General features: G+C 44.6%; 1 protein-coding gene across 1 annotated transcript in view; it reads left to right on the top strand.

Moving 5' to 3' along the window:
• LOC146064651 (serotransferrin-B-like) overlaps nucleotides 1–14,391 on the top strand; it is a 60,261-nt gene that overhangs the window by 28,198 nt on the left and 17,672 nt on the right. The window contains exons 6-10 of the mRNA XM_083178409.1: nucleotides 2,081–2,133; nucleotides 3,939–4,102; nucleotides 5,240–5,393; nucleotides 11,402–11,550; nucleotides 12,598–12,691. Of these exons, the coding sequence (XP_083034535.1) occupies nucleotides 2,081–2,133; nucleotides 3,939–4,102; nucleotides 5,240–5,393; nucleotides 11,402–11,550; nucleotides 12,598–12,691 (614 nt within the window). The remainder of the gene's footprint in view (nucleotides 1–2,080; nucleotides 2,134–3,938; nucleotides 4,103–5,239; nucleotides 5,394–11,401; nucleotides 11,551–12,597; nucleotides 12,692–14,391) is intronic.

The following is a 14,391-nucleotide window of genomic DNA, read 5'->3' as shown; positions in this document are numbered from 1 at the left end:
TTGGGAACCAGGACCGGCCTTTGAGCCTGGTGCTCGGTTTAGAAATGATGGGGATCTCCTATTTGGTTTGAACCATGAATTTCTGCAACCAGGACCGGCTCTTTAACCCCGGAGCTGCAGGGACTGATCCATGGAGGCTTCTGCCATATACGGCTGGAAAATGAGGAATACGAATACCCCTGGAACACAAACTCAAACTTGCCTCCGGGCAACTGGGATGAACTTACGCACCTGCCATAAAAAGGATTATTCTGAAAACTAGAATGTTGGGATGTCTCATATTCAATTTCAAAGTGGTGCAAAGTTTTAAACTTTTTTGCAGTGTTGAAATGACTAGTTTATCAATAGCCTTAAAAATGGACCCACTGCCCCCTTTGCTCTACGGATTTATGTGCTCAGTGCAAACACAGTCAGTCCAAAAAGGCCTCAGTGATAAGCTCAGGAAGCTCCTTTGAACTGTGCTGAACAAACAACAGGTGCATGTCTAAACACCAAATCATCATAGCCAAGTTCCATGCATTACTGCACATCCATCCAAATGAGTGAATCAGATAAATAAAAAACAGCATATCAAAACTCAGTAACTAATTTCACTTCTCTCTCACCGGTAGCCCTTGAGATGTTGTATGGCCCCCCTGCTCTATTCTGTTCCCTTATTTTGGGAAAAAAAACACATTTATGTTATAGATGTAGCAAACTGTGGGCCTAATTCATCTTCCCTTACAGATCCTCGAAAATGGCAAATTGATCTGTGTATGCGTTGCGACCTCAGTTTAAGTAGCAATGGAGTGCTGCAGAGACTCAACTTTTGCGGGGCAGGACTGTCGGGGTACCAGCATCCTCATAGATATGGCATTCTGGCGCAGGTTTTCTGGCTGTCAGGGAGTGCTGGGCATAGCCCCAAATTAACGATAACAGGGCTATGGCGCTAAGCCATGCTCCCTATGCCAGAAGTCCCACCCATGGGGCTTAAACCCCTTTTTCAGGCTGGCTGCATCTTGGGCGTGGCAGGTCCCAACTTCCAAACTAACGTTGGGAGGTATGTTATGCTGCTTTCACATAGCAAAATGCCAGTTCACACTGGGACTTTGAAATGGGTCAGTCCTGGCGCGAACCTTCATTTTGGGATGTTCACGTCCCCATAGTGAACCGGCAATAATGCCGGTTTGCTGATGTCATCAGGGGCGCAGCGGGGAGTCGGCGCATCATTGGGGTCGGGGAAGGAGGCAGCGCTTAGAGCTGCCGCTGCTCCAAGCGCTGCCTCCTGCATTGAGTGAACGGGAAACGGGTCACTCGAACCGTTTAACCCATTCACACCACCAAGCAACACAGCAACAAACTGGTAAGAACTCTGCTTTCCTATCTGTTCAAACCGCTGTGTTGCTACCCATTTTAGGGACAGCATAACCACTTTCACATTGCACTAATTACCGGGTCAAAACGGCTTGTACCCGGTTATTAGTTTCGATGTGAATATGGTATTACGGATGGTGTAATGGTTAGCATTACTGCCTCACAGCACTGAGGTCATGGGTTCGATTTCCACCATAGCCCTAACTGTGCGGAGTTTGTATATTCTCCCCGGACTTGCGTGGGTTTCCTCTGGGTACTCCGGTTTCCTCCCACAAAAATATACTGATAGGTTAATTGGCTCCCAACAAATTAACCCTAGAATGTCTGTGTGTACATGTGGTCTGTAATATAGATTGTAAGCTCCACTGGGGCAGGGACAAATATTCTCTGTAAAGTGCTGCGTAATATGTATGCGCTATATAAGAAACTGTTAATAAATAATAAATAAATAATAGTTCTATTGTATGTATAAGGGGAAGGGTTCCAACGGATTTACTTTTTATTGTTTGTGTTGGTTTGTGCATAAATTGCAGTTCTGTATCTTCAGTTTTCTGCAAGTCTGCATTAAAGAAACATGCAACAGCCATGGTGTCCTGATTACTAACAGACTTATTGAAAGTCTGACACATAAGTCATGTTCAAATAACAAAAGACACAAAACCTAACTTTCATTGTCACAGCGATCAGCCCAATTTTCACCCAAGTATTATGTGTTTTATTTGTGTAGGTGTTTGAAAGACGATAAGGGAGATGTGGCCTTCGGAAAGCACATTATTCCAGGTAAATAAAATATGTAAATGTTCTCTTTTTATGATATAACACCGACATGATCTAAAGGAAAACAAACCCCACATTGCTTTCATAGCGCAGATACTTATACCTAAATCATATAAACACTCATTCCCAAGATGGGAGCTTGCAGAATCCACACTCTTCTTGCATTACATTAGAATTACTCCGATCAGGGGGTATATTTACTAAAAGTCAATTTCATCAATTTAGATTCCCTGAGCTGGCGCTGGCTGGCGGAGAGGCCCTCCATCTGAAGGGGATGCGTGAGCCTCTCACACACTTGCGCATCCCAGTCACTCGGCGGCAGGGATCAGATTCCCTGCCCGTCTCCGCTTCAGGGAGACGGGCAGGGTTAGTGGAGTCTCCGGCCGGTGATGGGGGAGTGACGGGGAGCGGGTGGAGGGCGGTGGCGGGCTCCGTCAGAATGGGGCACCTGAGCGTCTCGTGCCCACATGGCAGCAATTGGCGATAGAATTGTAGGAACTAATGAATTAATCTGAAAAAGCCAACAGAGATCAGACAGTTGCAGACATAATGGGCCAGATGCTCTAAGCTTCAAACAGGGAAAATGTGGAGAGTGATAAACTGCCAGCCAACCAGCTCCTACTGTAGCTGTCTTTGTTAAACCCAGCCTGTAACTTGGTAGTTAAGAACCGGTCTCTTGGTACTTTGGGAGTGATTCAGATCCACTCGGTGCGGGCTGAATTCGCCAATCCGGCCGATTGTTGGGGTTTGCGCATGCATGAATATGCCCCCGCAGCGAACACCTTTCGGTGAGTTTCACACTCGCTGGGGCGTTCGCTCCAGGATGGGTGTGCAGGGGGCGGACACAGGGGACCACCCGGTGTTTTATGATTATGCCCACAGAATATGGTGGGCATACCCATGGACCAGCTAGACGTGCCCCTGCAAATGTGTCACATGAATGAAAAAAATTATTTGATGTGTACGTCAATGCATCCGTTCGCATGCTAGTGAGGGTATTTGGGCGGCGGGTGGGCGGCCATTCGGTGGAGATGCGTTAACCTACTCGCTAGGCAGTGAATATATGCAGCATAGCGAGCAGGTCTGAATAGGGCCCTTTATCACCAGTTTGTACATTCACAACACCTAAAGCTATACCTATCCTATAGGGCTAGATGTACTAAGCCATGGAGAGAGATAAGGTGGACAGAGGTAAAGTACCAGCCAATCAGCTCCTAACTTCTGTGTTACAGGCTGTGCTTGAAAAATACCAGTTAGGAGATGATTAGCTAATACTTTGACTCCATCCACTTTAGCTCTCTCCAAAGCTTAATACACCTGCCCCATATATTTGCAATGTATGCATGACTATGGGGGTTATTCAGGCCTGCTCGATGCTCTGCTAAGTTACAGAGCCCTGCGATCAGAGTGAAACCCCACCCTGTGAAAGCCAGAGAATTGCTGACCATGGCTGGTGAACGGGAGCTGGATCTGTGATTCCCTGCAAATCCATTTGCAAACCCGGTCACCATGAAATGATTATTTGAATGATTGTGTGCAGTCTGTGCGTAGCCCAGGACAGACTCGGCGGCTGCAATATATACAGGCTATTCGGGGCCACAGCTGACGTGACATGACTTCCTTTCTAGGGAACACCTGCATGCACAGTCAATCAATAATCGGATGGCCTGCGAATTTGCAGCCGTCCGATCAGGTCTGAATAACCCCCTATGTTATTACTGTAGCCATTACACAAGCAATATGAATACAGCTATGCATAGAATGAGATAATATACTGCCTTCATTATTGGTTCACCGTTGTCCCTCAGATGAATTTAATAAGGGTTATGAGCTGCTGTGCTTAAACAATACAAGAAGTCCAATCAAAGAGTATAAGGATTGTTATTGGGATAAGATACCAGCTCACGCTGTGATGTCCAGAGCCGATGAGAACATCATTCAAGTGATTACTGAATTTCTCCAAAACGCTCAGGTACAACTAGACTAATACCTATGTTAGGGGCAGATTTATCATTTTCCACATCTCAGATGCGGATGTGATGTGATAAAATCACCCCTATCCACAATCCAATCATTTATTACATTGCATGGATGTACGAACTATCACATGTAGGAACAGACCCAGCGATTATACTAACCAGAACCAGGGACCAAGGGCCAGTGATGCCATTCATTAGATCCTGTTTTGCTGCTGTGACCTTCAATAAATGTATAGAAGACAATCTTGTTATTTTAGTAACAGCAGCAAAGTTGCGGGGGGGCAACAAGTGTCTAGTGATGACACTGATAAGACATTACCAGGGCGTGAGACATTGAGAGAGTGGTATAAAGAGAGGAGGAGCGTTAGGAAGAGAGAGGGTAAAAAGAGAGAGCAGGAGAGACGCTACCCAACTATAAGACAGGATGGGGCGGCGGCATAGATGGACAGATCACTTTATAATGCCATAGTTCGACGGAAGAGAACTGGCATAGAGAGACAGATGGATGGACGGGAGGTGACATAGATGTACAGATGGGAGGGGACTTATACAGACAAATGGATGGAAAGAGCACCATATGGGGGTATAGATAGACAACATAGATGGACAAACAGATGGATAGAGTACCATGTGGGGTATAGATGGATAGGAGGGAGCACAGTCGAATGCAGAAATGGATAACATGGGCATGGGTGGACAGACGGACGTATAGAGCACCATATGGGGTATAGACAGATGTTGCTGGCATTGATAGACAGATGGACAGAGCACCAAATGGGGCATAGATGGACTGACAGGTAGATGGGAGGAGGCATAGACAGACAGTCAGGAGGGGGCATGTACACGGAGACAAAAGGGGGCATATTTCCAGAAACAGGGGCGTGTCCATCCCATTTTTCCGGAGTAGCCAAGCCAAAGACTGCTAATCTCCTGCGAGCAGCTTATCATACTGTATACTAACTGAATTAAGCCCATAAACTATTATTCTTGTGTAATGTGTGAGGGAGAAAAAGATGTAGTGTCACTCGCTGCCAACAGAAGGCAGTGTTTCGAAGTCACACGGACACTAGACATATATATAGATGTTACTGTTCATTCCTTATGTAATATTAATGTTCTGTTTCTTTCAGAAAAAAACAGAGTGTAAACTGTTTGGTTCCTCTAATGGAAAAGATTTGCTCTTCAAAGATTCTGCGAAGGATCTCCGCCTTCTGCCCAAAAAAATGGATGCGTTTATGTACTTGGGAGCGAAGCTTAAAAAAACCCTTGATGCACTGACCAAAGGTACAAGCTGCAGCTTTATTTGTAGATGCCAATATATCCTTACCTCAACTAACATGAATACTACATTTCCATTTGTTACCTGTTGTAATTTAGTACGTACTGTATGTATGTACTTACTAAGTATGTACTTTAGCAGTTGAGAGAGTTATGAAAACTGATTCAAAGTTGGGCACAGTTGCAGCCATGGCTGTTTCTTTTTACACAGCCACTGCCATGTCTATGCTACTGCTGCACCCGATTGGCTTCCTACTAAGATGCCCATGGACTATGGTGCTAATACACCCAGAGGCAGGGGCGGATCCAGGATAAAATGACAGGGGGGGCACATGATAAAAGAGGGTTTAGGTGGGGGAGGGGCAGTGTTAGTGGTGCCAGTGTACATGCTAAGAGAGCAGCAGATAGAGGGTAGGAGTGGGATTAAAAATAGGCCCTGGCATTTAAAGTATGCAGGCCCACCATGGCGACAAAAGCGAAGGATGTAGTTGTACGCGCGCCGAAGGCGCTCTCCGGAAAAGGGGTGTGGTCACTCAACAGAGGTGTGTCCTTGAGTGTAGTCTACAACACCATATACAACTTCTACACATTATGCAACAAAATACTAGACCCCTTTATACTTCCCCCTTACACATGATGCCAAATGAAATGAAACTAAATTCACATAATTCCACATGGATTGAGCCAAATTTCAAATAATGCCACATGGATTGTGTCAAAATTCACATAATGCCACACGGATTAAGCCAAAATTTACATAATAACACACGGATTTAGCCAAAATTCACATAATGCCACACAGATTGAGACAAAATTCACATAATGCCACACAGATTGAGACAAAATTCACATAATGCCACACGGATTGAGCCAAAATTTACATAATAACACACGGATTGAGACAAAATTCCATAATGCCACATGGATTGAGCCAAAATTCACATACTGCCACACGAATTGAGCCAAAATTCACATAATGCCACATGGATTGAGCCAAAATTCACATAATGCAACATGGATTGAGCCAAAATTCACATAATGCCACATGGAGTGAGACAAAATTCACATAATGCCACACGGATTGAGCCAAAATTCACATAATGCCACATATATTGAGCCAAAATTCACATAATGCCACATGGATTGAGCCAGAATTCACATAATGCCACACAGATTAAGCCAAAATTCACAATACACTTCATAAACAGGGACATTGTCCATCAAAGGCATGCATTAAACATTTACACCATAATGGCCATTACACGTTAAGTTACACGCCATTATGTCCATTATGTATTATGCCAAGCACCATAATGCCTATTAAAAATTATGCTACATAAGTGATGCTTATCTACATGCTCATTGCCAAGGGTTCCATGCTCATTGCCAGAGGTTCCATGCTCGTTGCCATGTGGGATTACATGTTCATTGCCAAGGGGGAATACATGCTCGCGGTAAATGGGGGACAGCCGCCACCAGAAGTGATAGCCACTGACAGTGGCAGAGCCTGGCTGTATTCAGAGCACTGCAGGTACCGGCTATTTGAAATAATACCCCTTTCACACCAGAAAATGCATTCCCAGTTTGGCCCCTTTTACACCAGCCTAGTCCCTGCATTTTCTGGTGTGAGGGGGAGAGAAAACCACACCTCCCCCCCCCCCCCTTTAAACCAGTTATCTCATTTAACCGGCTATATCTTTGGAACCAACTGACCCATTTACATGAGACAAGTATCATATTGAAGAACTTTTGAGTGGGCTTTGAATGATTTTGGTCCAGTGAAACTGGAACGTTTGGTTCCAGAGTAATCTGCCCTCAAAGAACATGAACAGCCATGAAATGACATAAAAAAAAAAATTGGTTTACATGCAATATCTCTGGAACCGATTGACCGATATGGACCAGCCTGGTATCATATTGAAGGCCCAGCGATTTGGAATCGAATGAGATCAAGCACAAGCTTCTCTGATGCCAGAGCGGGAACTGGGAGCTGTCGAAACTGGGTGGGGGTCGGAATTGACGGGTCCCATATTATCCTATGGGGAAAAAACGTTACAGCTTTGCCAGGCGATATCTCCGGTTCCCCGGGGGCTAGAGACACGAGGCTGGGCTCGTTGGAAAGCCCTGGTCCTCAGCTACAAAATGAAATGACAGGGGGGGCACATGCCCGGGTGCCCCCCCCCCTGAATCCGCCACTGCCAAGAGGCGTTACTAGCAGTGCAATTGTGCAGGGCGCCGTGCCTCCTGCTGTTCAGTTGTACAATTCATGCACTGACTGCTGACTACTATTGCCGCCAGACCACCAGATCCACGCCCACCCACAGGTTCCATCCTCATTGCCCGCCAGTGTGGCTGACTTCATGCTGCCAGCCAGAGCCGGCCCTAGCCTAAATGATGCCCTAGGCAAGATTTTGGCTGGTGCCCCCTAGCACCGCCACTAGTTCCGCCTCTGTCCCTGCTCCCCTTTCCCAGCACAATCAACCCTCATCATAGCAGTCATCATTTTGGTGCTCCTACCCGCAATATTTAAATAGAAACAGTGCACACATTCGGTGCGCAGCCCAAACTGGAGTGTGTTCTTGCTGGGAAGGGGCCTGGCCACCCAATAGTACCCCCAATTCAAATTATGCCACACAGTAGTGCAACTTTATTCACATTATATCATGCGATGGTGTCCCTTATTCACGTTACATCACACAGTAGTACCACTTTACCTTATGTACATTACTCCTCACATTATTCACATTATACCCTTAGAAAAAAATCCTGAGAAAATATTGTATTTTAAGCACCTCCATGGCCACACTGCAACCCAGCACAAAGCAGTGTGTGCTGGGCAGAGGAGAAGAGCTGCAGCTGCTGCTGTCACTTAAGGGGAGGGGGCCCGGGCCCCCACTGGGCCCTTCCATCAGACTTTGGCCTGGGTAGTTTGTACCCCCTACCCCTTTCTCTCGGCACCCCTGATAATACTACACAGTAATGCCCCGTACACATGACACATTATTAATGTCCTTATAACCATAATGCCCCTTACACATTATGCCAACCTTTATTAATGCCCTTCATACACATAATGACACACATAATGCCCCTTACACATATGTTGCACATTATTAATGCCCTTATACACATGACACACATGATGCCCATTACACATGTTGCACATTATTAATGCCCTTATACAAATGACACACATAATGCCTGTTACACATATGTCGCACATTATTAATGCATTTATCCATGACACACATAATGCCCCTTACACATATGCCAAACACTATTCCACAACCAACCCACCCGCAGACAGCACTCACACAGCCGCGAACACTGTGACCTCTGCCTCTGCTTGGATACATATGTGTCCTCATACATCTTGCCTCAATAGTCCATGCAGCTCCTGGCCAGTTCTGCTAACGTTGGGTGCCTTTTTTGCTGAAAATTCATCTTATTTGCATTGTTATGACCAACACACAAGGAGATTCTGATGATTAAAATGATATGTGGCATGCCTATATTCTGTGTGCGACTGTGGCTGTACCTGCATATGGAATGCTATGTTACAGTGATTTCCATGAATACACTATTTCATATGCAGATACAGCCTCACTCACACACAGAATATAGGCATGCTGCATATCATTTTAATCAGCAGAAGCTGCTGATGCCCCTAGGCATTCCAAATGCCCTAGGCAATTGCCTAGTTTGCCTATGCCTAAGGCCGGCTCTGCTGCCAGCGGTTTTGGGTGCTCCTTCAAGTCAGAGAAGAAAAAAGTATATAAGCCTGGCCACCTAGATGGCTATGCTTATGTAGGGTGCTTAAAGAGATGAGTATGGCTTTCCAAGCTGCTCACACCTGGGGGTGGTAAGGCCCCTATATAGTTGGAGTGGAAGAAAAAGAACGGTTGGTGGAGCGCTAGCTAGTAAATGGATGACCGACCAATTAGGTATTACATTCAGCAAATAGTCGTTTTAATATAATTAAACATGAATAAATGAATACAGATAAAACACAAATAAAAAACAGTATTAAAATTTGCAAAAAATGACAATAATCACCCCTGTGAGGACCTTGAGATAAAGTGCACTTTATGCATGCATGTGTTAGGATGCAGAAGAGTCATTTAGAGTAACTCCACCTACTGAGCGGAGTACTACTGTAGGTCCGACTCCGGATAGTAGGCGCACTGCACAAGTGATATCCTGCTCATGTGCATGGCTGCAAAAGTGTACGCAGCCATGAACACAGGCGGGGTAATCCATTCGATCCAAGCGACGAGTAACTCTGGACTTTCTTGTGCTGCGAAGGCCATGGGGAGAAGGAGCCCTCTGATGACGTCATTGGCCCTCCCTCCCAATGGCGTTTTCTGGGGTACTCTCTTTCCAATCACCGTGCGTACAGACAGAGAAGGCTAGCCTTTGCTGTTCCATTCGTACAGATGGCTAGCGCATTCTTACAGCATACCATGTGCATGCGTGGCCTCCGATAATCAGCAGTGCTGCAAAGTTTACATATAAAGCGCCATAAGTTCCTTTATGCCATAAGGAACATATAAATCCATGAACATAAAAGTCATTGCATGTCAAAACAGGATGTATGTACAGTAAATGATTTTCTGACTACCAAGTCCAATGATAACATCTCCCTACTCATTTTCTGTGATCTGTCTGCTGCCTTTGACACTGGGGATCACTCTCACTCTCCACTAATTAGGTCTATGACTGTGTCCTGACCTCTTACCTCACTCTGTATATTCCTCTTACTCCATCCCCCATTCGATGTAACCAAGGGTCTGTTCTTATGCCCATCTCTTCTCCATTAAACCTCCACAACAGAAAGTCTCATTAGATCATTCTTTGTCCACTTCCACCTTTAGGCTATTGACACAATTAGGTTTTATACCATACCTTTCCCTTTAATCTAACTTGTGTCACTAAATGTATCTGATATATCCTCTTGGATGTCCCAATGCTTTAAGAAATTCAATATGTCCAAATCCAAATTTATTGTTTTCTCCCATGAAGGGCCCTCATCCCTTTCTGGGGTGGTGGGCATAGCCCCGGGTTTCAGCCCTGGCCCTTTGATTCCCTGGAGGGAGGGCACCTTTATTGCAGGGCACCCACGGAATCCCAGCCAGGCCTAACTTGTTAGGGGTAATGCTATGGCCACAGGGACCAGTATAAATATGGGCCCCTGGCTGTGGCATTACCTCCTTGGCTAGTAAAATACCAGGGACCCTAACGTCCTTTTTGCCCTATGTTTTTAGAAACGGGACCAGTTCAAGAGCCGGTGCTAAATACAGGGGGAGCTCACATATTTCCCCCACCCCCCATACACACACACACACACACACACACACCCCTCCTTAATTTTTAGAACCAAGACTGGTTCAAAGTGCCCGGGGCTAGTTAGGCTTAGGAGGGGGGATTCCATGTTTGGTTTTAATAAAATGTACTGTAAAACTCTTTAATTAGCCTTTACATGAAAATAAACTGGATGGATCTGAGTGATCCATGCGTGCTTCTCCAAACACGCTGCCCAAAAGGTGAATTTGAAAAGTGGTCTGATTCACAACTGCAGAAACAAACCTTGGTAAATGTGCTTGTTGGATATGTTTGTAAATGTCTGTTCTACCATGTTTTTCAGTTCTATTTGAGCAAACACTGCCTAGTTTTGTGTTTAGAAAATTACCAAGATGAAAAATACAGCCGTATTTGCAAACTTGAATGAACAAAGTGCTTAGTAAATATACCTTTATGGGGTGGGGTGGGGGGGGGGGGGGGTATTCATGCTGGCCAATATTTCCACCAGGAAATATTGTCCGTTTTCAACAAGAAAAGATAGATCTCATATTCAGCCTATTCAGTGTTGGTTCAGTTTTTCCAATTGTTGAAATAGATTCCGACAGTCGGAAAGTCTGCACATCGGCAAAAACGGCCACCAATTAGGGAACACAATGGTGGATGTACTATTGGGCTGTACACATTTTACATTTATTTTTCAATTTGTGGCATAGCAACGGAACCTCAGTCAGATGACAAGATACGCTGGTGCACACAAAGCAATGAGGAGAAAAGGAAATGCGATGACTGGAGTATTTTCAGTAATGGAGCCATTGAATGCGTTGAAGCATCTCTTGCAGAAGAATGTATTACAAAGATTTTGGTAAGTTAGAAATTCTTATACCCCTTTCAAATTGCAAAAGCCGAGTCGGAACCGGGAATTGCGAATCACGTTCCCTGATCTGACCCGGCTCCAGTGCTTTCACACTAGACCCATTATACAGGGGTTGACCTGGGTTTAACCCCTCTTATAACCCAGGTCGAATTGCTAGGTTGCTTGACCCCAGATATAAGGTTTGGTACTTTCACATTGCACCATTATCCAGATCGTTATGTCAGAAACCTCCAAAAGCTCAGAAAGCTCCACATTAAATATATTTTGCTACAAAATTGTTACAGAATAAATATGTAAAATGTGTGTTAAATATTTTTGCTGTGAGACATACATTTTGTACCTTTTTGCATGTTTTAGAGTTGTTGATGATGATAGATTATCATTAAGATGCAGGCAACCTGCACATAGAATAGTGTATTACATCTATATGAAGAAGGCATTGCAAGATGGGCCTATCTATTCTGCTGTAGCAGGTGTACATCATACAACCACACACCAAGATACACTTGCACCCAACCAGAAGATAAAAGCAAGGCGATTTTGTTAACATTTGGTGTGATAAACAGCAATGATGCGTAGGCACTGCTAATAATACAGTAGATGTATTTTTTTTAAATATACTAATATAATATAAGCATGATCAATGAGGAAAATATCTATTATTGGCATATCCTACAATGGTGGTAGGGGGCAGCTGTGTATGGTGGAGGGCAGTACATATGGCAGATCAACTTAATTAGGGATTGGTTCCTTAACCCGTGAAATCAGGTATAGATCAACACAGGGTTAACAGCGTGCAACAGCAGATAACATGGTACTGATATTTCCCCAGCCAGGAGCATTTATGGGTATGCTGAGCATTGTGGTGCACCTGTCCTCACTTACTGTATATACTCATGGTTATGTCCGTACACTGGGATGGATAAGGTGAAAAACTACAACATGGAAGTCACTAAACTTATGGAAGTCAAATGACTATTTACTCATTGTATTTCATGCTTGGAGAAATGACTGTTGCCTGTTTTGTTTCTGCAGAAAGGTGAAGCTGATGCAGTCACACTGGACGGAGGATACCTGTATACAGCAGGAGAGTGCGGACTGGTCCCAGCAATGGGGGAGATTTATGATGGTAAGACCTTGTTTCCTTGGGAGCAGATGCAGGCAGGTGAAAGCAAATTATACCGCTTAATTACATATGCACATATTAATTATCAAAAAATAATAAAAATCGATCCTCAAAACATAAACAGATACAACTTTAGCATGCAGCATCTTTTGTCCTTTCTGCAGCAGAGTAGATGAGGAGATGGGCTAATACCAAGTACACTCATCTTTATCTCTATCTCTATCATTATCCTGTTTCTTAGCCATTGCTTTTATATACAGTAGAAACGCATGTTCTCCTGAGTTCTCTTACCACACACAACTAGCAGTAGAGAAACGCACGTCCTCCTGTGTGTTCTCTAACCACACACAACCAGCAGTAAAGAAACGCATGTTCTCCTGAGTGTTCTCTTACCACACACAACCAGCAGTAAAGAAACGCACGTTCTCCTGAGTGTTCTCTTACCACACACAACCAGCAGTAAAGAAACGCACGTTCTCCTGAGTTCTCTTACCACACAACTAGCAGTAAAGAAATGCATGTTCTCTTGTGTGTTCTCTAACCACACACAACTAGCAGTAAAGAAGCGCACGTTCTCCTGTGTGTTCTCTAACCACACACAAATAGCAGTAAAGAAATGCACGTTCTCCTGTGTGTTCTCTAACCACACACAAATAGCAGTAAAGAAATGCACGTTCTCCTGTGTGTTCTCTAACCACACACAACCAGCAGTAAAGAAACGCACGTTCTCCTGAGTTCTCTAACCACACACAACTAGCAGTAAAGAAACGCATGTTCTCTTGTGTTTTCTCTAACCACACACAACCAGCAGTAAAGAAACGCATGTTCTCCTGAGTGTTCTCTTACCACACACAACCAGCAGTAAAGAAACGCATGTTCTCCTGAGTGTTCTCTTACCACACACAACCAGCAGTAAAGAAACGCACGTTCTCCTGAGTGTTCTCTTACCACACACAACTAGCAGTAAAGAAACGCACGTTCTCCTGAGTGTTCTCTTACCACACACAACTAGCAGTAAAGAATCGCATGTTCTCCTGAGTGTTCTCTTACCACACACAACTAACAGCAAAGAAATGCACGTTCTCCTGTGTGTTCTCTAACCACACACAACCAGCAGTAAAGAAACGCACGTTCTCCTGAGTTCTCTAACCACACACAACTAGCAGTAAAGAAACGCATGTTCTCCTGTGTGTTCTCTAACCACACACAACCAGCAGTAAAGAAACGCATGTTCTCCTGAGTGTTCTCTTACCACACACAACGAGCAGTAAAGAAACGCACGTTCTCCTGAGTGTTCTCTTACCACACACAACTAGCAGTAAAGAAACGCATGTTCTCCTGAGTGTTCTCTTACCACACACAACTAACAGCAAAGAAATGCACATTCTCCTGTGTGTTCTTTTACCACACACAACTAGCAGTAAAGAAACACACGTTATCCTCTGACCACACACAACTAGCATTAATGAAACTTGGGATGCCAATCCAGGGGGACTTTTTCAATCCCAGGATTGAAAAATGATCAATCCTGGGATTCCCGGGATTGGCGGCAGCCCCACAGAGAGCAGCAGTACTGCGGGTCCAGTGCCTCGAGGTGGATGGCAGCATCAGCAATATCAACATGGCAGGAGGTACAGGGGCTTTAGACTGTGCATGCACAGTGTAATCCCAAAATCCCGGGATTGGATTGAAATTCCAGACAT

This window comes from Crinia signifera, chromosome 3 (assembly GCF_055691185.1).
Source record: "Crinia signifera chromosome 3, ASM5569118v1, whole genome shotgun sequence".
In the NCBI taxonomy this organism is placed as follows: Eukaryota; Metazoa; Chordata; class Amphibia; order Anura; family Myobatrachidae; genus Crinia; species Crinia signifera.
This window is presented reverse-complemented; position numbering and strand designations above follow the sequence as displayed.